The sequence below is a fragment of the Euprymna scolopes genome, chromosome 8, assembly GCF_053919585.1.
Source record: "Euprymna scolopes isolate OS-2025 chromosome 8, ASM5391958v1, whole genome shotgun sequence".
Classification (NCBI taxonomy): Eukaryota; Metazoa; Mollusca; class Cephalopoda; order Sepiida; family Sepiolidae; genus Euprymna; species Euprymna scolopes.
This window is the reverse complement of record NC_136489.1, coordinates 146,125,235-146,149,324: the sequence shown is the minus strand read 5'-3', so window position 1 is coordinate 146,149,324 and position 24,090 is coordinate 146,125,235. Positions and strand designations below refer to the sequence as shown.

Here is a 24,090-nt window from a genome sequence, read left to right as displayed (position 1 = left end):
TACCAACATAGATTATGGCATCAGCCAAATCAAGTTCAAATCCTATCTAATCTATTGTGTTCACTAATGCATTAAGTCTGTTAGGGAAACGGATGAACCCATTATTCTCCCTTGTATGAAGTTACAAGAGTTTAATGAAATCTTATAAAATGAATCCTTTCAAATAAGTCTCGTTTCAACACAAAAAGGGTTGATATGTCATAAAACAAAGTTTTTATCAATGACTTTTTTTCTATTCTAAACTTATGTGTTTAAAAATGCCAATTATTTTTCTCTTGATTCTAATTTTTTAGAATTCTTGGAAATCGAGTGGCCGAATTAGAAAAGAAATTACGAACGTTAGAAGTTTCTGGATTATGGAATTGTGGGACAGGTGAGTTCTTGTCTTCCTCTTCGCTGCTCTGTTTAAGATTACATGATTGTTTCTAGCTTTCAAACCTCACATTTTATGTATGTAAATAATCTCTTTTGAGAGAGGAAAATTAACTTCTACTTTCAATCGATTAAGTGAAATCCGAAGAAAGACAACATTTCTAAGTAGATTTAAGCGTTTTTAGACTTCAAGCTGTTACCATAAGATTTCATTTAGATCTGAGCGGGTTTCTCGAGAAATTTTATATTTTTTGTGTATGTTGATTTTTCATTGTTCGCATTCAACCCAAACAGGGCATAATTATTTCCCCTTCCTCTGTGTTAAGAATAATTTCTTTCAAATCGAGAAATGAATTAGTTATTACTCTTTTTTTTTTCTTAAATTTTTTAAAGAAGTTTTTTAACTTTATTATTCTAACAAAGTTTAAACCCTAACCTAACCCTATTTAACCCTGAGTTTAATTCATTTTACTTTTGCTTGATCCTCATAAGTCGCATTCGAACCAAACAAGGCATATTGCCACTGTAACGTAAGGGACTACTAATTAGGACCATGTCTGCAGGGTCAATCTGTAAGGAGATGAGCAAGATAATTCACTTTAAATTTCTGCATGTTAGAACAGTCAAGGAAGTAGGGAGGGAATTCCAAAATTTAGCAGTCCAAGTGAAGCTATTAGAATAGCAGGCTTTCTGGCATCTAGGGACCTCTATAGTGAAGGGGTGTGATTTTGTTGCTAGATGGGTTTGTTGGGGGTTATGTACATCAAGAGAGGTATAAATACAATAAATTCAGCAAAGCACATTCCATTAAAGTATTTGTAAAACAGGCACAGGAATATGATGGTGCAGGACCTATTTAGGTTGGAGATTTTTTTTTTTTTAATCTTGTCTAAGAGTGAGAGACACTGCTCAGATGTGACACGATACTTTATGCATAGATGAATAGTGGCTTTTCTTTTTATTATTATCCTAAATATATACAGCATAATCACGTTGCCACACTGGTTCTTGTTAGCCTGCTGTAGTTAAGCAATGTTAAGTTTTGCCACTACAAGATGGGTGACCATTTGCGAATACTAAATATATGTGGGAGGGCAGCAAAACGTTGATGCAATAAAACAAAAGATGTATTTAAATACATTAAAAAAAATGACATTCGTTTAATTGATTTGAAGAATATTTAGCTGACAATTATTTTTATAGAAGATAGATTGTTTAAAATTAATTAAATTGCTACAATTTTAAGTAAATATCTAAGATGTTTAATTTTTGTGAACAATAAAAAAATTTTTATTGTTCATTTTTTTTTCTATTATTGTCCCTGATATACAGCATAACACATGGGTTCTTGTTAGATTAACTTCAGTTAAGCAACATTAAATTTTGCCAGTACCAGATGGGTGACTATTTCAGAGTATCAAATGTATGTGGGTGGATGGTAAAATTTTCCCACAAGTAAACAACAAAAAAAAACCCCTAAAGATACGGTTAGCAAATACTTCGGTATACCCTGCTTATCCACATAACATAATAACCATCACCCTTTCTCAGTCATGTTTTGATCCTTTCCCGAGAGAGTATGATATTGTTTATTTAGGTTTTGCTCTTTCATAATTAATTTTGTATGAGATTTCAGCTATTGTGATTTCCAAGCTTCTTCATCTACTTTGTTTATTTACGATGAAACTTTGTTTTTTTTATATTTTTAAATGCATTTCAAAAAGTCACATTCATATTTAGCTAATAATTATTTCTATGGTAAGAAGACACAATATTTATTATTAATATTTATTTAGAGGCGTTTCAAAAGTAATGTCTCCTATTTTTTATTGTACCTAAATAGATCAAAAAGGATTGTAAATTGCATTGTTATGATGACTAAACTTATGCATTCATAACTTAAAAGTTTCATCTCTCTGTTACAGATGTGATGAGACTCTAAGAAAGCAACTCCTGGCATAAGCGTGCATCAGAAACAGATGCATCGTTGAATTTCTGCCAAATATATATTAAGAATGGTGATAATAATTAGGCCTTTATTTAAAGACAAAATGAAATGTTGAAATTCAAATAATGAATTTTAATAATTTATTTCACCTGATTTCAAAAGCTGAAAAATCATAATGAAACTCCTTAAAACTTTATTTTTACCTTACAACAACCCATGATAAATAATATTATGTATGAAGTAAGCAACAACATTTTAAAATAGTTGACATAAATACAATTTATCCTATGATGCTAAGTCTGGTGCTCTGCAATTCAAATTGTTTGTGTTTCTCTTGAAACCAACCTTTTGTCTTCTCCTTTGGAGACCTCACATATTGCATTCTCTGCTGGTTTTGTTTCTTTGTTTTTTGTTTGTTTTTTGTTTGTTTTTAATTCTCTTTTCTCCAGTTTTTTGTTCATTTGCTTATCGTAACCTAAAAGTGACTTCAAAATCAAAATAATTCATATTCCAAGGGTTGTTTGAACATTTCTATTTTTTTGACACGAAAAAGATTATAAAAATTTAAAATATATAATCAAGCAGCAAAATTTAGTTTACCAATGTTTGTTATATAGCGTTGATAAGGATAATAATTCAAGGAAAAATATAAATAATTCTTCATCTAAAAGATTCCAAGATATACTTTATAGTTTCTTATAGACAATCACAGTTAAGTTAAACATCAAAATCACCAAAATTCACAGCTTACAATAAAAAGTCACTTATTTTTCTGCTGATTCAAAGTTTCTTTTTCTTTCATCAAAAATTAATATTCCAAAGGTTGTTCAAACATTTCTAAGTCTTCCCCAAAAGAAATCTGAGAAACACAATAGGTTTTCAGTATTTTTAAATATGGTTCTCCCTGTTATCAATGTACGCTCTCAAATGTTGATCAAATATTGTAATTCAATCATGAATTAAGGTGATATCCTTATCCTTCCAAAATTCCTCTAAATGATGTATGACCTCATTATTGTTTCCCAAATGGAAACTAGGATTTTGGTTTAGGAAGCTGGATGGGTCTAAGTCTAATAAGTGATAGCAATTTAAAACCATTTTTCTGCTTCAGTTAATGGAAAGCAGCAAGGATTTGATTCATGCCTGAAAAGTATGAAATGATGTAGCTCTAAAGGTTCATGAAGGCAGTGAAAATGTCATTTCAGGACAGAAGATATCTAAAAAGAAAAATATCTAGAAATTTAAATAAACTATGTTAGCCATGATCACAGTTACTGCAAATTGTTGAGAGATGCTGCTGTGCTAGCCTTTGATTTAATCAGTTGATGTTCCAGTGACTTTGTTAAAGATTAAGCAGTAAACCCATTAGTATATAAATCGGTTAGTTAAGGACAGCAGGAAATGGAAGTCCAGTCAAGGTTAACTTGCTGCTGAACCCAAGGTTAAGATTATTATGGGAATTAATAGAAACGGATATGATATCACAAGATTCAAAGATAGGGAAAGAGAGAGAGAGAGAGGGTGTTAGTTCCTTGGAAATACATCATGCATGAACATGATAGATTGAAATGTGTTGACAAGATATGATTAAACGGTGATCTCTACCCCTCCACTGGTTAGTGATTTGGAACAGAGATCAAGCCGAATATACCTTTTTTGTCTTCTAACAGTTTTATCTTGATTTAGTTTGTTTGAAGGTATAAATGAGAAGTTTCAGTTTCAAAGAAGAATGGGCCACTAATCTAGAATGATCACGAAAAGTGTGCATACAAGAATCAGCAGCTAACAAGGCATGGATAATAATTATAAACTTTCAAGGTTGCTATTTGTTCAGCTATTGACTAACTCTGCCTAGATACCATTTGACTCAGCAAAGGAATGTGAATATGTTATCCTGGAACAAGAGAAAACTTAGCCTCAATATCCCTCTGTATTTGAACTCGATTGCTTTCTTCAGTTATCTCAATTCAATGCATAGTATTGGCAATAAATAGGTTTTCATTTTTCAATTATCTATCAAAATTTAAAAAAAAAAAGTCATCACCAGCTAACAGACACTGCTGGAACTTTAGAAGGATTTCTACTGCTTACTTTGAATCTTTGATTCAATTTCTAAAGTGGTGAACTTAGGTTACATCCTTAGTAAAAACAATTTTAGAAATAACCTCGAAGACATTAATAATTGTCTAGAAAATATCAATCCTTTTTCAACATGACAGACAGCTTGTTTGTCTCCACAATGTCTGTTGAGACAGTATAGACTAACTCTGAACAAATGTATGTGAACTTAACTAATTTAATGCTTCTCATTAAAAAAACCTTTAAATGTAAATTGCATCAACTTGTTAATCATTGAGTTTTTGAACAGCCTGACCAAGGATCATTTCTTTTGCTCTGACTTTGCCCTAATTGTATTCCACAACGCATAGGAAGGGAAGTCTTCAACGAGCAGCTGAACAATTATCCACATGGATTTTTTTCTTCCAAAACTTTATAACTGTTTAACCAGAACTGTTTTGTCAGAAATGGTTGTGTTGCTACAACAAACCTGTTCAGCTATGACTCTTCTTTCTGGCTGATTTAAGAACTTTTTGAACGACCCTCATATGTTTGGATGTAATTTTGGTTGATTTACTTTTTTGTGTTGTTTGTATCCGTTTTTTATGCCTTCTATATTGACATTGTTTTTAATCTGTCTGGTATTTAGTTTTAAATGATTTGCTTCGTCCTGATGCTGACGCAAACACTGACTGTGAGTATTGACGAAGACGATTTTATTCTGCTTTGGTTTCTTCAAATTTATGATGGGAAATAAATTTATATGATAAAATGTTTGCTATTGTGGAAAGTTTGAACAAATCTAAAAGTTAATTACAATTAGTTTTACCATTTCTTTTATCCCTATTTTCCCGATCCATAAAAGATATTGACTTGAGTGAAAATAATTTTTTTTAATATTTCTTTCTTTCAAGAGTTTTGTTTAAAATAAGTGAAATTCTTGTACTTTATCATCGTTTTTTTTTTTTTTTTTTTTTTTTTTTTTAGTGAAAATTGTGATGAAATTTTGAATTATTCAGACTAGACTACCGTGTGGACATAAAATCTTAATGCTTAACAACATTGACTATCAATCTTTTCTTTTTTTTTTCTTGAGCTTCGGGCCAAGGTCAAAGTGTAGTATCTGTTCTGATGCTACACTTCAATTTTTGTTCTCGGTTAGTGGGAGGAAAAATCCTTCATAACTGAGACAATTTTTATTTTTGTTCCTTCCCCCACATTAAAAACCAACCTTGGTGTCTAACTCTGCCCTCGTGGTGGTGGGGAGGGGGGCAAAAATAGGAACATTGAGTATCAATCAGTTCTAAGTGGCAATCTTCTGGACGTTGAAGGTTCAATCCTTACTATATGTAATAACTATGAACATAAATTAACATTTTTACCCAAGTTATGTCTGACAGACTAGGAACAATCTACCTTCATTTATGAAGAGTTTAGTTTAAAATCCCATCCAGATTTTCAAGTTGCACAATTAAGAAAAAAAAGTCAGACATTGCATTATCCAAAATCTATAGAAATCAAGATGAGAATAGTTGTCAGCAAAATCCTCATTTTTGAAATGTAGTTTCCTGAGATTAAATTTAGATTGTCACTTGGGTTAAAATGATTTTAAAAAAATAAAATTTTCTTTAAAATGCTGTCATTGAAAATATTGAAAAGAAGAGCAAACTTTCGTTCAAATACCAAACTTTCCACAATATCTACATAATGGTCTTTATTTCCTAAGAAACAACAAATTCTCTTCTGTTTCTCTATTAGTCACAATTGCATGAACTCCTACTGAAATTTTTCTCTCACAAAATATTCTTGAAAAATTATTTGTCTGTATTCATATTCTGACAAGGCAAAAAATAGAATGAAAAAAAAAAAATTATTAATTTTTATCCTCTTAAATATTTTTCCTAGAAAAGTAATTCTCAAAATGTCTCTAATCTGTCAAAAGTTTTTTTTTTTTATAAAGTGATTGTATTAATTCTTTAAAAATATTTATCTCTTTAAGAATAATTGATATTTGTCAAAAAAAAAAAATTAATAAATTTCTATTTTTTATGCAATATAAACGTTTTATCAAAACTGGAAATACAATTTTTAGTTTTATATTTATCAAGTGAAATCCAAAACTGTGAGTACCAAAATATAAAAATAAATTTTGTTTAAACTTGATTGATTAATCTTCATATCTATAAAGGTGAGAATGCGTGTATGTGTGTGTGTGTGAGGACGCTTCTGAACCTATATTTTTTATGGACCATTCTTTTAGCTGGTTAAAATAGTTTTAAAGGGGTTAAAAATAGAATGCTGCAGTTTCGGTTTCGAGTCTAGCTGATGGCACATACTTTTTTGTTTTACTTTGGAAATCACGACTATAATATATACAAAATCTGGACAAATTAAAATATCATATTTAAGCGTATTTTATGCCTGGGCAAAGCCGAGCATCCCCGACCGCTGGTTTGGTATATAGGGGGATTCAAACATGTGGAAAACTTTTTCATCCTGAAAAAATGCTGCTAAGAGGTTAAAATTGAAAAATTGGTATATGAGAGTGATCGGATTTTTATCTGTTTGTTAACTGGTTCATGAATGCGCATGCGCAGCCGTGACACATGACGGCTTCTTTATGTTAAGAATAAGAAAATTGAAAAACATTTTGTAAAGATCGTGTCAAATTGGTCTCATGGTTATCGTACTTGATTCACTGTTTTCGTTTCAATCTCAACTTGAGTATTTTTTCTTTTTTTTACTTACAAAAGGAAAAACAATACTTGCATGTATATTTTACAACTGATAGTATGTGTATATATATATTACAACTGATAGTATGTGTGTGTATATATATATATATATATATATATATAAAATATTTTTGCAAAATCAAGACAACCAAATATAAAATGAGACCATCATATGGTGTGTTTCCTTATGCGTTACAATTGTTTTTGAAGAAATTCAAGTCTTATATCATTTAAAAATATTCCACAATTGCTACTCTTCAGATGGTGAAATACATATGCTATGAATACATTCATAATCTCTATTTTAAGGGATTAAGCAGTTGGTCTCACCTTTATACCATTTTTATATTTTATTTTTGTTTCTTATTTTATTCAATAAAATTTATATAAAACTATGACGGATTGAGAAAAAATAGCTTAACTTATAAATAAAAACTAGAATCTTAAAGTGTAGATTAGTATTTGGGAAATAAATCAATAAAATAAATAAATTGGGAAAAAATAATTATAAAAATTAAAAAAAAAACATTAAGAGATTCGTTGAATATAAAAATAGGGAATTGTATAAAAAATAAAAATACGAAAGTGGTATTGATAAATTCGAACGCAATCAAAGAAATAGAATATAAAAATGGTATAGAGGTAAGTCCAACTGCTTAATTCCTTAAAATAGGGATTGTAAATGTATTCATATATGTATAACAAATGTATTCATATATGTATAACAAATGTATTCATATATGTATAACAAATGTATTCATATGTGTATAACATGTATTCATATGTGTATAACAAATGTATTCATATGTGTATAACAAATGTATTCATATGTGTATAACAAATGTATTCATATGTGTATAACAAATGTATTCATATGTGTATAACAAATGTATTCATATGTGTATAACAAATGTATTCATATGTGTATAACAAATGTATTCATATGTGTATAACAAATGTATTTCGCCGTCTGAAGAGTAGCAATTGGGGAATGTTTTTAAATATAATATTTGAATTTGTCCAAATAATTACAAAACAATTGTAACGCATAAGGAAACACAGCATATGATGTTCTCATTTCATATTTGGTTGTCTTGATTTTGTGAAAATATTATAGGCATGCTTGATTTAAGAAAACTGTTAATTATGAAGCTTAATTGAGTTAATTGATTTTGATTTTATTATTATATGAACATTACCGGAATTCCGATACATTAAAAAAATTTTGTTTAAAAAAAATATATTAATAAGGTGTGTGTATATTTATTTAATTAAATCTGCATTCAAAAATGAAACTTGAAAATATTTAGCCTTGTTATCTTTCCCCCCCCCCATCTTTCTCTCTCTCTCTCTCTCTCTCTCTCTCTCTCTCTCTCTCTCTCTCTCTCTCTCTCTCTCTCTAGCATGACTTTATTATCAAAACATATAATGGTTACAGGGATTGGTGATAGAATGCTTAAGTTTATTTTATGGATGCATTTCTTTCCAAATTATTCTTGAAACAGTTTTTGGTTTTCATTCTATAAAAATCTGAAAAATGGAAGTATAATCTTTTCATCATAATAAACTCTTACAACTAGTGTATATATAAAAAAGGGGGGGGCAGTGCCTCACATGCTAAATAAAAAATGACAAAAATACTCTCCACACCCCACATCAACAGAAAATGTATTAACCTTATTAAGTATCATTTTACATAGAACTTTAATATAGGGTGTAATTTTTATTTCCTAAATCTTTTAATAAACAATTTGGGTTAATTATTTTACATTTTCATCATTATATTACTTTTCTTTTTTCTTTTTTTTAATTTTTAAATAAGAAGACAGATTGTTAATATGGCGAAAATTTTATTTTAAGGAGATAGGTGGGAGAGAATAAATATTTTTTTATGTGGAGTACAAAATGGTGGAAGGGCACGATTTTCCCTACATTAAAAACCAACATTAGAATTGAGAATTTTAGGACACTGATCTTTTCTGTCCTCTGTCACAGAAGCAGAAATCCTTCTACACTGAGGAAATACATCTTAAAAAGATAGTTTTATTTACAAGACGTTTTTGCATCGTTTTGTCACTATCTTTTCTGTCCTCGGAGAAATTCTTCTAGATTAAGGCTATTTTGATTTTTGTTCTAATCCAAAGTGCCCCATTTTTCCATACATTAAAAACTGATCCTATAAATTTATAAAATAATACATTTTTAATTAAAAAAATAAAGAAAAACGTTTGGCTTCTACACTGGAGAAAAGATTGGTTTTTAATGTAGAAAAAATATCGCTCCACAAAAAGAGGACCTTCAAATTAGTACAAAAATTAAAATTATCTCCGTCTAGAAGGATTTTTTCATTACTAAGGAGAGGAAAAATGAAATGTAATATCATAACAGGTACTAAACTTTGCTCCTCGCCAAAAGGTCAAGGACAATTTTGAAAATATATTTTCTGTATGCTTTTTAATACAATTCAGTATTTATTAAATAATTTTTTAAAACATTAACTGTAATGGCAATGAATTAATATTTTTTAAAAAATCTCTTAAAATAGTAAATTTTAATTTAATCTCATGATACCAATCACACCGAGGACAAAAAAAAAATCAGCATCCTAAATTCGCAATTCTAACATCAGTTTTTAATGTAGTGATATCCTGCCCCCCACCGCCCCCCCCCCAATATTTTGTGCCTCACATTAAAAAATAAATATTTATTCCCCATCCTATCTTAAAATAAAACTTCTCCTATATTAAAAATCGATCTTATTTAAAAATACTAAAAAGTAATATATAATTTATACTTATTTACTATTTTGTTTTAAATTTGTTTCATTTATCATCAGATGTCTACAATAAAAGCAACACACGCTCATCAAAGTGATAACAATTAATTTTGCATTATTTGGATAAATGTTCTCATTTTGGATGTTATTCTCATGTTTTAGTCGATGTAATATCAGATCTTCTCCAGGTAGTTCTTGTTCAACTCTGGAAACTGTACGCAATTTTGAACAGTGTTTCAACAATTGACTTATAAGTTGAATTCTGATTAACATGAACCTTTAACTTTGTTCCATGAGTTGTCTAATCAAAAATAATCTCTCTTCCAAACAGAAACAAACTCTGGAATTTATGAAAGAGTCTTTAAAATTCTTCCTCTTTTAGCCAGGAGACTGCACAGCTGATTCATTCACATTACTTCTTTTGACCTTCAAACTCTTCTCTTGGAACCCAAACTAAAACCTACTAAACTTCAGATTCTGGCTTTGATAAGAAGACTTTAACGTCCAATACGACAACAGCCACACACATACATGGGCTTTGTAATTGTAATACACACACATATGAACACAGCTTGACTTTAAACAACTAATACATGCAAACTATTCTGTTTCCTACAAACAGGATAGTTATGCTATCTTTCATATTATGGACTCTCCAAACATTTTCTTTATCTAGACTGCTGCACATATTACCCTCTGCTGTTAATCCCTTCTCTCCTTCTCAATTATTATATTACATGTTAATGAAGATGACCAATAAAATTGTTAGAAATGGACAGTGTCTTTTTTCCATAAATCCACAGTGTTGCTTGTTTTCATTCTGTTAGCAAAGTTTGAAGAGAAGTCTTAAGAAATTCTTAATTGTATTATTTGTATCACCCATGCTGAGAATTGAACCTTCAATCTCTAAAAGACTGTCACTCAAAACTAATTATTAATGAGCACTTTATTCATTGCATCAGTTATTAAATAAAGAGTTCCTTCAAAATTCTGCATAGTTCAACACGACACTGAAAAAGTCTGAGATTACATTGGTTGAAATGTTATGAAAATAACATTGTAAGATGAGAACAATTGTCCAAATGATACAAATTATCAATCCTTATCTCCAAAATTAAAAAAAAATTTTTTAAAGAATTTGCTTATTTTTGTTGCCAATTTCATCAGTCATAAAATTACTCATTTTTCGACTAAAAAATATCTTGTTATACAAGCATTGTATCCAGAAAATATTTTCTGGAAATTAAAAACAGTTAACATTAGATTAGTATTTTAGATAAATTTTGTTGAAAGGATGTAATTTTGATTCCTTTCTCTTCTATATTGATTTACCCAAGATGAATGGTTGTTTTTACCACCATGATTTTTTTGTGAATTAAAATAAACTTTGCCATTTTCTTAGAAAAAAGAAGTCAAGACTTATTTAATATATCAAATTTCTCATAAGAGGTCATCATGTACTTTAATAAGATATTTGACATTATTCCTTAACTACCATATTTGCAATGCATGATGGTTAAATGCCCGAAAGCAGTTTTTAAATCCATGTAAAAGTAGAAATCATAAAAAACAATAACATGTGAATTTGGATTCTTTGTTTTTTTTGTTTTGTTTTGCTTTGTTGCTGGTTTTTTGTTTGTTTTTTTTGTCTTTTTCAGACGTTTTTTTTTTTGTCTTTTTCAGACGTTTTTGTTTTTATTTGCTTTAACTTTTATGTTTGATATTATGTAAATACATGTTCACTCATTTTTTATGGTCTTATTTAAAAAAAATACATTTGTATCAAATTATGAAAATGTTAATATCAATAAATGTTATGCATCTGCCTTAATTAAAACTTTTAAGGATTATGTTCTGCACCAACACTATAAAAAAATCTTTTTTTTAAAAAAAAAGATAAAAGCCAAGGTCCCCAGGGTTCTAATTTAAATGTTAAAAAACTACAAAGGATGTGTTTTCCAACTTAAGACACCAATAAAAGTAAAGCAGCACACAAGTGCTAAACAACAACAAGTAAGAAATACAAATATTTACATAAATACACAAAAGAAATGGAAAACAAAATCTAATTTGGGAAAAGCTGATTAAAAGATTATGTTTAACCAATGAACAAAAATGCATTCATGTATAAAATATCAATTTATGAGAAAAAGTGAGGTTTCAATTTATAACATATGATGAGAAATCAAACGGTATTCGACATTAGTATTAAATACAAGTCAAAACATAATAAGGTTTTTCCATATGAGAATGGTGGTAAAATGAAGAAGCAAAGTACATATGCGTTTGATAACTGTAAGTTCAGTATGACACTTGTTACTACAGTCTTTCTCTGAGATCACAAGTCAGGATATTAGGTTGGCAACTGCAGGCAGCAGAAAATGATTTGCATTCATTCGTTTGTTGGGTGTACATGATAACATTTTATCAGTAGGATGAGTTGGTAGATCCTGAAATCATTTCAATATTTCAAATTCAATTTTTTTATTCACAAAGGAAAAAGTCAGGATATTCAAATTATTTATGTGAGCGTTTGGTTAATTTCTTCTCTAGGACACATTTGATCAATTGTCTCACTGACATGATAAAGATATTTTTCCTTTTTTTTTTTTTTTCTTCTTCTTCTTCTTCTTAAATGTTGTCTAACCGATGACATATGAGAAGATGTGTAAACCGTGTCTAAACTTACGGAATTTATATAGATGGCAGTCACATGTCTGAGTGTGTAGGTGAATTAATGATATGACAGCCGATATTGGTGAACAGGTGTTTGGGTGCAAACTTACTTGATGGAATCTGCAACAATATAGGATTGGCAGGACATGAGGGGACTACAGTATAAATGATGCATATATTTGCTTGATTGAAATTGTTTGTTTTTCTGCTAACAAACTGAAATTTTGTCTGGTGAAATATGCTAAAAAAATCTCATGTTTGAATAGTGGTATGATTTGACAATCTTAATGTTTACCTATTTATATAAGTTTTGCTTTTTATTACACACACACACACACCTAACTGTACTTACCTAGCATTTTGTAATAAATTTATTTTGTGAAATAGGAGTTTTTAAAAAGTTTGTTTTAGTGCTTAATGCTAAGTGATTAATAGTAAATAACAAATAATCTGTAATTCGTGGAGAGACAAGAAATATACACTTGCTTGAAGTCACGTAATTTATTGTTGAAAATTTCAAGGGAGGGATCTCTGTGTACATGATAACTTTTTATTCTGTGGAATTTTCAGGATTTAATTTGATAAGAGATAAAGATTCACTGAGGAATCTGTTTGAAAACATCCTGATTTTATTATCAAGAAAAAATGTTTAAAAAATGAGCAGAAACAACTGTATGAATAAAAAATGTTTCTAAAGCAAATTTAAGATATATGCATCCGCCTATAATAATAATAGTAAAAATATTAAAAAATAAGATTATAAAAAATGATTGTGGAATGACTTTTTTTATTGGAATTGTAACTCATCATATATATATATATATATATATATATATATATATATATATATATATATATATTCCTATAAATTCGTTTTTCTTTTGTGTGTATTGATATTCAATTAAAACCCCTCTTTTTCTATTTATTTAAAAAGAAAATACAATTTTCTTATATATGGGTTGTGGAAATGCATTCACTAGCAAAAGATCTAGCTAATTTGCATATTCTTTTAAACATTCATTTTAATTAATTCCTTATTAGTTTTTTCGGTTTTCTTATGGGATGATCATCTAGAATTAACTATTACATGTAATTATATTCATGCAGACATTCTACATGATTTATACTTGCATAATATTTGCATAAAATCTTTACAGTAAACAAAAAATTGTTTCCATATATATTTATGTATACGTCTATATTTTTGTTTAATCTATTAGTCGATCTATCTATATATCTATAAAAGTGAAAGCGTCTGTCTGTGTACATTTCCCTATGCAATAACTCTGTCAATTTTTAGTCTACAGACTAAAAATTTGATATACAGGGTACGGAGATTAGGGAAAATCGATGTGATCGGTTTTCGGACAGAAATTTGGCTGTTAAGGGGTCAAAGTTCAACGATTTGACCTTTGAGAACTCTACCAAACTCCTCCGACAATTTTGGATCTAAACACTGGAATTTTTAGATATAGGTTCCTTGGACATGGATCTAATTTAATAACTTGATTTGAGCCCCAAACAAATGTTAAGGGGTCATAATAGGGGTCAGATTTTTAAAAAATTGACCTTTGTGGTCTCTACCAAATGACTCAGACAATTTCTGGTCTAAACATTTGAAATTTTACATAAAGCGTATTCAGAGAAAGGGCAATCTTTTTAATCGGTTTAGGTCGAAAATATTTAGTTACTAATATATATAAATGTATGTATTTATGTATGTTCGCATGTCTACCTAAGATTTTCAACAGGGGCGACGGATTTTACCAAGATCAGTATCGTTTTGAAGTTCGACCTTTTAGATGACAAATATCAAAAAATTGGCTAAAACATTAATATCATCACCTTCAACTAGGCACTTTTCAACAGGGGGGTCGCTTTTTTTGCCAATATTTTTGAAGGTCATCCTCTCCTTTCGATTGTCTAGCCTTAATTTAAACATCAGTCACTTCCGGTTTGGAGGTGGTCGTAACAGCAAAGACGTCAGTTTTTTTTTCTTGTTCTTTTCTTCCTTCTTGGTACAGGTTCGGAGCACCTGTGGTCTCAATGTGGTGTTTTGTGGTGTGTGTGGGTTTGCTCACCACAAAATTTAGGTTTGTTAATTCCGGGTAGGAGTGTAGCAATGAAGCGGCAATGAAAAATACAGGGCTGATAGATGGGACATTTGACATTATGCCAGGGACGGAATGTTCCGTACTAGCGTCTATCAGCCAGCGTCTGCGCATGTCTACCATTAAATTAAAATGATGCAGGAAGTCTGCACCTAGGATGGGTTAAGGTAAATCCACTACGGTAAAAACCCATGTAAAGTCTCTCTGTAATTCTAAGTCCAGAGAACATGAAATTTAGCCATACATGGGAATGGGAGAATGATTTATCACTTGCAGTGTGATAAGCGACACTGGTGGCTTCTCTTTAACGAGTTTCAGTGGCCAGATACTGCAAGCTGCACCCGTATCAAACGAACAACGTACTTGAGATCGAGAGTCCATAACGAAATAGGCACGCTTGTTAGAATTTTGTGGAAAGCTTGCCTTGTTCGTCTTCTCACTATCTAGTTTCCCTGGTTATGAAAAGAACAGGGCATTTTGCATTTTTGTGCCTCAGCGCCATAACGACTATGGTAAAAACATAGTCCTGGCATGTTTGAACAGCGAAGGTGGTGTGGGGAAGGTGAGCGGCTTTTGAAGTGGCGTCGAATGTGACCTGGCCATGTTCAGCTTACTCACCTCTCGGGTGAGGCGTTCGATGGCTGTAAGTATAGCCACCGATGTTGCTTCTTGTGTTAAATTTCTATCCGTCGCAAGGCCCGCTGTTACTTCAGCCTGTTGCTGAGAGATCGCTGCGGTGGTAGGCCCTCTAATAAAATCCATTACTTTATCTGTCGACGCTGCTACTATGTCGACGCAATGCTTCTCTATCATAGGCGCTAGTATTGCCTTTACTTGTGCCGGCAGCCTTGAGAAGAAAAGCTGCTTAATTCGGGTACTGTCAGGGGGGGGGACATCTTCTGCCAGCTCCCTCATTCTGTGGAGTAACTCTGTTGGCCTGTGGTCCCCTAAATGTTCGTCATGGATCAACGTTTCAAAACGTTTTTCTGCCAAGACTGACGTCCAGAGCAGTACCTTCCACTTTATTCTGTCATATGTAGCGTTAAGAGGGGTGTCAATTATTAAGTCCTAAAAAAAAAAAAAGGATTAAACAAAGAAGTTATTTTATTCGTTAAAAACATTTTCTAAGAAATAAAAATTCAACAAGTAGTTTGTTGAATTTTTATTCAAGAACATCACCATGCTGACATTTTTTTTATTCTACCTCCTATTTAAAATGCTGTTAACTTTTCAAGGCAAAAATCGGAAACATGATATTTAAAATTATTTTTCCTAAAAAACCTTCCGACCACCAGTACATCACCTGGGTAACACTGGGCGAATACCGCTTGTTTGTGTCACATATACATACATTACATTGGACAGCAGGGATAATTTCTGTTTCTTTCTCTTGTGATCCATTTTTTTTCCATTTGGCAGGCCAATGTTCGAATTGTCTGTACGAGTGTAAAAAGAATGTTTTTGACTTCCATGAATCCTCTTCAGGCGAGTGACGCATTAAAAAATTGCATTGAGTGAATTCATTGAAAAAGCTGATTAAAATCGTTTAAAACACTTAAGCATGCCTTCCCCCTCATATTGAGCCTGATTGATGGTCAGTTTGTTTGTGTAAATGAGTAGGGCTTCCATGAGTGGGAGGTGCAGGTTACAATACAAGACAGCTAAAATGGCAATGTTTTTTATTATGTTTCTAAATTCATTTTTGGGAGTGTCATGTGCTATAAGGTGTTGATAGATGGAGCTGTTAGGGGAAGACAGGTGACACACACACACACACACACACACACATATATATTTTTCTTTTTGTTGTACAGGTCCCCATCCAATCCTCGCTCGGATTCGAACAGAGTGTGAAGAAGTTAAATCTTTGCTTCCTGATGTCTCTTCTCCTCAAAGTGAACGAGGTAGTGATAGCATGACACGTGATAAGGATGTTCGTGTAGACACAGGAACACTTAGCACGCCAGCATCCACTGTAGAAAATAGTCCTGCTCACTTGGATAAAGAATCTCTTGATCCTTACAAAAATGTCTCCTTAGCTGATTTGGATTTGTTGCCAACAAAAGAAGTGCTGAACCTTCAGTCGTTGGGTGAAGATATCGATGATGACCAGTCGAACACAAAATTGTTGGAATCACAACTTTTTGGTAAGTCAGAATCTTTAGGAAATTTTTTCTTGGTGATTTAGAATTTTTTTTGTTTATTTTTTAAACTGTTTACATAATTTTTCATTTAAAGCCATTTTTTTTTTTTTATATATCTATGGTTTTTTCATCAATTACAATTTTATTTATTTTTTTAATTTGTTCTATATCTGATGGTAGGGAGTGCATAATTGGTCTAATAAATACTATTAAAGACTATGGAATCTGATAGGTAGAGTTCAAATCCTGTCAAATCTATTTTAGTCATTTGCACACTTATACTGGAGGGGCAGTTAGAATCTTAAAAAGATCTCTCTGTTAGAGTACTAAACTAATGGGAGAATGTTTGGCATCCGGTAGAATGCCCTATCCCCAGCAAAAACAAAGTGATAAAATTAAAACAAAGAGAGAAAGATATGAATACACAATTTCTTTCCAGTTAGGAATAAATAGTGACTTGTATTCAATAAATGGTATACAAAGAATTGTTTTCAATTAGCATTGTGTTACAGCATGAAATAAACCAAAAAGCATTGATATGTCTTAAAACAGATAAGACGAACTGATAAAGCTCTATTTTTTTCGTGTTTTCGATTAAGTTTTGTTAACAATGGAGTGATTTCAATCATTTTTAATCCTAAAATGTTTTTGGCTTTTTGTTTGTCTTATCTGCCCTTTTGCCCCAGGAGTGTAGTATCTGTTCTGATACTGTACTTCATCTGTTTTGTCTTGTCCTCAGCCTGTGAAAAGAAATCCTTCTCAACTGAAACCATTATTTTTGCCCCAATTCAAGGTGTCCCATTTTTTTGAGGAGGTGGATTCTCCCCACATTAAAACTTTCCCCTCATGGGGAGGCAGGTAAATAGGGATTCTGTTGCCATAGATTATTTTTTTCATTGGTTAATGTAGATATTTTCTGCTTATCATGGAACTTGTTGCCATGGTAACAATATCTGAAAAGTCTTCAACATATATTTCATTTTTTTTTCTTTCTTTTTTTTGCATGTTCTTTTATTTCGGATGATGGTTTGGATTTTTTCTTCTTTTTTTTTAATAAAAAGAAAACTTCAAATCAATTCTTCATATTTATTGATTTTCTCTTCCATTTTCTTAATCTGCTGTAAATGTAAACCTATTTTGGGAATGTAGGTTTTCTTAAGAGATAAAATGTATCTTTTATTCTATATTCTTTCTATACAATGATTTTTTTTAATTCACAAGACTCACTTTTTCTAACATGTAGGCCAAATACGTATTATAATGATAATTATGCAAAAAATGACATTTTCAAGAATCTTAATTATTATACCTGTAGAAATTTTTTTAATGTTTTGCTTGCATTTTTTTTTTTTTTTTTTTTTTTTTTACAAAATAAGCTCGTTTTTAATAAATACAGATTTCTATAAATGAACATCAAACATTTTAAATTTATTTCAAAATTAAATCATGTATACTTTTTTACTATTCCTTAACACAACTTTTTTGTACCACTTTTATGTCCCCTTATGAAGATTAAAATCAAGATTAAATCATATTAAACTTTGTATCTAGAATCCTTATTGTAATTTTGATCAAAATCTGTTATGATTCTAGAAAGTGTCTAAAGCAGAAATTGAAATTCAGGAAAATTTGCTTAATTGATGTCTAATAACTATGAATCAAATTCAATGCAAATCTGAAATATTTAATTTTCAAATAGAAGGTTATGCTGATATTGTGCCCCTAAAATTCCTTTAAAATAATCCCAAGAAATTGAAATTTTAGGAATATTTATTAATTGATGTCTAATATCTATTGTAAAAAAAATCCACCAAAAAGTCACAAGTTTTATTCGAATTTTCACAAACGGCTTTCACTTTCTTTTTACTCCCTTTTTTATAAAACTAAATACAGTCCACATTTGGACTTATTACACTTAGCAGCTGTTTTCTAAAATCCATGATAATCGATTAATTAGTTTAGGAGTAAATCCTATACATCCAAATGTATAAGCATATAAACCTACATAACTTGATAAAGATAAAAAAAATAGAATATTGAAATTTCATAAAGAAAATACAATTTGCTTATCTAAAAAAAGTTTTAATATTTTTGTTATTAGATTTATCAATCAATTAAGAATTCTAAGAAAGTTTACAAATTATGATTTTCTTGAAAGATTTTTTCAATTTCTTTTTATTTATTTTTTTTTCATGGTTGAACACAAATTATGTTTTTTGTTTTTTCTTAAATGTCTGTTCGCATGTAAAACATTTTGAATTGTTCAAATGGATCCCAAATAATTGTTTCTTCTTTCATCTTTTAGGCTTTAATCAAATTTATTAAAGGTAAAACTTGACACTGTTTTTTTTATTCTGAATGCCCAGGCTGTATCTTAACCACCTTGCTTTCCCAACTGTTGGCTTTAATTAATCAACTTGCATTGTAACACATCCATTTCACCATCAGTTGCAGCATCAAATGCAGATTTGTTATTAATAGAGGGTGGGGAGGAGCATAATAATCGGCTGGAAATCTGATTGAACTGTGAGATTGGAAATCTGAATCCAAATTCATTTGGAATTCAGTTGGCTATTAAATAAACAAACAAAACAAAAATGAGGTTTAATAAACTAAAACAAATTAAATAAAAATTGATTTCTGTTCATGTTGTTTAACCCCTCCTCCCCAGCTGGAATCCTGGAAAAAGTTATGAAATGATTGACAATACAAAATGATAAGAAAGTAAATGAGCAATGATAAAACGGCTGATGAATCCATCAAACTTGCCAGATAGCATCGTGTTCTGACAATTAGTTGCTTCTGATTTCTGTCAGAAATTTTGTTGACTATAGAAACAAGCAGTTGTAGCTGGCTCTGGTGATCGTCTGGGGAGTGACTGAGAGAAAGACTGGACATCTAGGATTTCTGGTCAAAAATAGATATATTTAAGAGACTAGCCTATCGAACACTTCAGATTATTTAGATCTTAACCTGGACTTGGGAGATTATAGGCCTAGACAAAAAGAGTGATTGCCAATAAGGCTCTAATGACGCATACACCAACCTATGTTCAGCAAGTGACACAATATTTGTGTCTGTGTTGTGACTTGCATTGAGTTGTGACTTGCAGTGAGTACAGCTTATAAACCAGTGTATGTATCTTCAGTGATTGCTAAGGCTAAAATTGGCATGGAAGATAGAAGGGAACCCACAGCACCAAAATTGGGGATTGCCAGTATTTAAGAGTCAAGGTGGTTATACATCATTACTGAATTCCAAACATATAAAAATACAATGATATAACATGTTAAAAATGATAAATAAAATGAAAAATGTGTGCGGGGGAGAGGGGGTATTAATAAAAACTAATAAAATTTCTTTACATTTTGATTTTACTAAAGTGTCACTCAAATAATAATCATTACAAAAAGTTGGAAAGAAAAATGTCTACAAAAACTACTTTAAAAAAAATGGTGGCCAGAAAATCAATTCTTCTCCTTTATTTCCTAACAATCCTTATGTTTAATTGTGAAAATTCATGCTAAAGTGTTTTCAGATGACATTTATGGTTGGTTCAGCAAGTATTGTCACCTCTAAATGTTGAATATCAAAGGCAATAGATAGAAGTGAATTTGGCATTATAAAATGACAATTTTTTTTTTTTGTATGTAATAGAAGTATGTTGGGAGAAGGAAGAGTTTTAGAAAATTGCAAACTGTTCATGTAATACATTTCAAATGCAGACATTTAAATTGTATACATGTGAAGTATTTTGATGTAAATTAACAAATAATATTTTTTTAATTTGTTAGAAAAATGAAATGTAACTCAAGTGAATGAGTTCTTCTACTGCAGATAAGGCAGATTATGCAAATTGCTGGATTTTTTTTTTAATTTTATAAAATTAATTTTGGAAATAGTTCTTATGAGTTTTTTTTTGTTTTTTTTTATTAAATATAATTTTATTTTATGGTAGACAAATATCAATTCGATGATACCCTCGGGACAAGCATGAATTTATTCCTTCCTCCACCTGTGTTTAAAATAGTAACAAAGTTAATATTCAATATTTTTGGCTACAATAGATATATTAGTTGGAAAACTAACTTTAACATTAAAAGTAAAACCTGGTTTGTTTGGTTGGTTAAATGACTAATTTTTCATAACTTTTCCAAAATTATATGAAAAATGTTTTATTAAAATTATTTTATAAGTTTTTCCTGCATTTTAGTATACAGTTTTTAATATTTCTACTTTCTTCTATAAATTTTAATTCCTTTTTTTGTTGATGACAAATTTTTTATATTAAAATATACATGTTACATATCGAAAAGATATTTCACTTTTTCTTTAACTATGCACATTTTTTATTTTTTAGGAGAGTACCCTCATTTTATAGGATTTTGATAATTAAATCTAATTATGAGATTATCGTTTGATCATTAAATTATTAATTAAACCAAATTGTTGTAAAACTATGATTAATTTTGTGAAGATAATGTATCTTTAATTTTTATTTATAAAATTATTGGATGTAAAAAGCTGATTATTTTTTTCCGTACTAATGAGATAATAATAACTCTAAGGCCACTCGAGGTGGATGGTGGGACAACAATGATGATTCAAAGTTGGCAGAATTTGGTTATTTAAAAGAATTGTTCAACAATTATTTGTTAACATTGGACTTGAAAAGACCCTACTGTTGTCAGATGGGAAAACAAATGCTTTGTGATGGATTTAATTTTATAATTAAATTATCTTTGAAATAAAAGGTTTCGTTTAATACTTTATGTTATTAAACTTTTTTTTTTTCAATAAATAACGGATTATTAATTAAAAATATTTTGTAAAACATATCGAGATGTTAGATACACACAAACACACAATTTTATTTTTTTATCTATAGACACACACACACATACACACACAATCATGCTATACAACAAACGCAGATAGAGATCACTAAAAGTTTGCTGAATTTAATAAAAATGTGATTAACCTACTAACCAACCAATTCTGTAACCTGAATTTCTGCTCTTTTTGTCGCTTAGTTAACACTGGCCTGTTATTAATTATGCTTTATTCTTACTTTCTCTTTTCTTACAGCTACTGCCAGGTAAGTCATTTGCATACCATAAGATGCAAACAAAGTAAATTTTGATGCCATAATTTGAATCTTTTTCTTTTCAAATGCAAGTCGTGTTTATATGTTCAATTTCAAAACTTTAGAAGGAGGAATTTTGAAGCAATATGTCATTTTCTTTTATTGTTATTTTTTTTTTTTTTTCTTCTAAAATCACTATGGTAAGAATATATTTTTATGTAGTCAATATATATAATCTCCATCCAGCAAAGATTACATTGACTTCAATTGTCTATTTTATATATATATATATATATATATATATATATATATTATTCGAGGGTAAACAGTTACATTTTGTTGCTACAAACAGCTATCTGTCTCCGTCAATGAGACTTCGTCAGGCGACCCTGAACCATTCAACGCCATGGAAAAAAATTACTTTGCTCTTGTTATTAAGCAATATCTAACAACCTCGTTGTATTCATTAGTCCCTACTTTTGAACATCTCAAACCTGAATTTATATATATATATATATATATATATATATATATATATATATATATACACTGCATATCAAATTATTAACGAGTTTACATTTTTTTTAATATTTAAGAAAGTGCTTACAATACTATTCAGCTACTCCAGTCAGAAAATAGAAGTATTTAAAGCAGGATTAGCGAAACTATGGCAGAAGATAGGAATATCTATTGATTTCAGTGTGTCAAATTATTAACGAGGTGAAGAAAAAACACAATATACCCATAACTTATTTATTGAAATAATTTTCAAACATTAAATGAACTAGAGAAAATGCTTAGAGCACAATAACTACATAGCAATTTCTACGTTGACATAATAAGTCGGGGATACGCGATTCCTTTTTATGCATTGTATTGCCTTCTATAAATCTAAATTTCTTTTATATATTTTTAATCAAATACAATTTATAGTGAGAACTCAATAAATGTAGAAATGTATTTGAATTTCTTTATTGTAAAATAACAAAACACAAAGTATTGGTTAGGAAATAAAGAAAAGAACTGACCAGATTTCATACAAAAACTCTTAAATGCATTTATTCATACTTGGTCCAGCTCTGCAGCAGAAGGAAGAGTGACCAACTCTTGTCACAAATCTTCTCCCAGAATGAACTTTTTTTTTTACTTGTATCTTAATCACATGATAGGAAGTGCATGCATGCGATGCTTATTATAAACAGTGTTCAAATTTTTTCCAAACAGTTTCAGCCATTCCTGCATTAATAATACCCTTTTAGATTCAAATTTAATAAGAAAATAATTCTTATTAAATTCATTTAAAATAAAAGCAAAATCTATCTTTCTATCTATTTATCTGCCTGTCTCTTTTTATCTAAGGATGAGTGAAAGAGCATTCGGCCAAAGATAAAATTCTGGATGGCTACCAAGTTTGGAATTTAAAAGATAGTTTACCATTCTAGATATTATTGTGCCACCAGAAATTTCGGACAAAATTTGAGAGAGAACTATTGTTCATAACATATGATGCCACACTTCCCTCTTTATCAATGGCTAAGATTTCTTTTTATTAAGTGTGTGTGTATATATATATATATATATATATAGTCATCCACATACAGTACTGTTTCGTTGTTTCACAGCTCATCAGTGTGGCTAGACAAGCAACTACCTCAAGCCTGGATCGAAACCTGATCGCCCAAACGACAGTTGGAGCTTGTGTGTGTGATCATAATTTATTGCTACTGTGATAGGAACCAGATTTATAGAGAGGTAACCTGGGAGGGGAGTTGAGCAATGGAATGTTTATTCACATTGAATGTAAATTTCTGCATGTAGGGATGATGGAACCATGAGCAGGATCCTATTTGATTATAATACAGTTTATGTAAACCTTTTTCACCTATAACTCAAATAGCACACCCAGCCCCATAATTTTCAAACCAACTTTGTATGTTGGTCCTCAACAAAATAACTAAATAAACAGAGTATATTGCAGAATGTCTCACTAACAATAGTGCAGAATAATGATTTCCCCATCATTACAGCTGCCAAGAAATAGAACCTAGACCCCCCCCTCCCATTGTAATTTTCTGTCTGTCCATAAAAATAGTGTTACATCTATTTGCATGCACATTGGTTGATGTAGACTGCAACTATTTAGTCCAAGTCAAATCAGCTTCCATCGATGCATTTAATGAAATA

At 30.3% G+C, this 24,090-nt stretch overlaps 1 protein-coding gene across 5 annotated transcripts in view; it reads left to right on the top strand.

Moving 5' to 3' along the window:
• Nucleotides 1–24,090, top strand: part of LOC145283819 (coiled-coil domain-containing protein 149-like) — a 95,578-nt gene that overhangs the window by 69,868 nt on the left and 1,620 nt on the right. For 2 of the 5 annotated variants that reach the window (XM_080132912.1, XM_080132911.1), the window contains exons 10-12: nt 294–373; nt 5,028–5,072; nt 16,491–16,823. In XM_080132912.1, the coding sequence (XP_079989038.1) occupies nt 294–373; nt 5,028–5,072; nt 16,491–16,823 (458 nt within the window). Of the gene's footprint in view, nt 1–293; nt 374–5,027; nt 5,073–16,490; nt 16,824–19,125; nt 19,148–24,090 lie in introns of all 5 variants that reach the window. The other 3 variants (XM_080132914.1, XM_080132915.1, XM_080132913.1) reach the window with 3 other exon arrangements.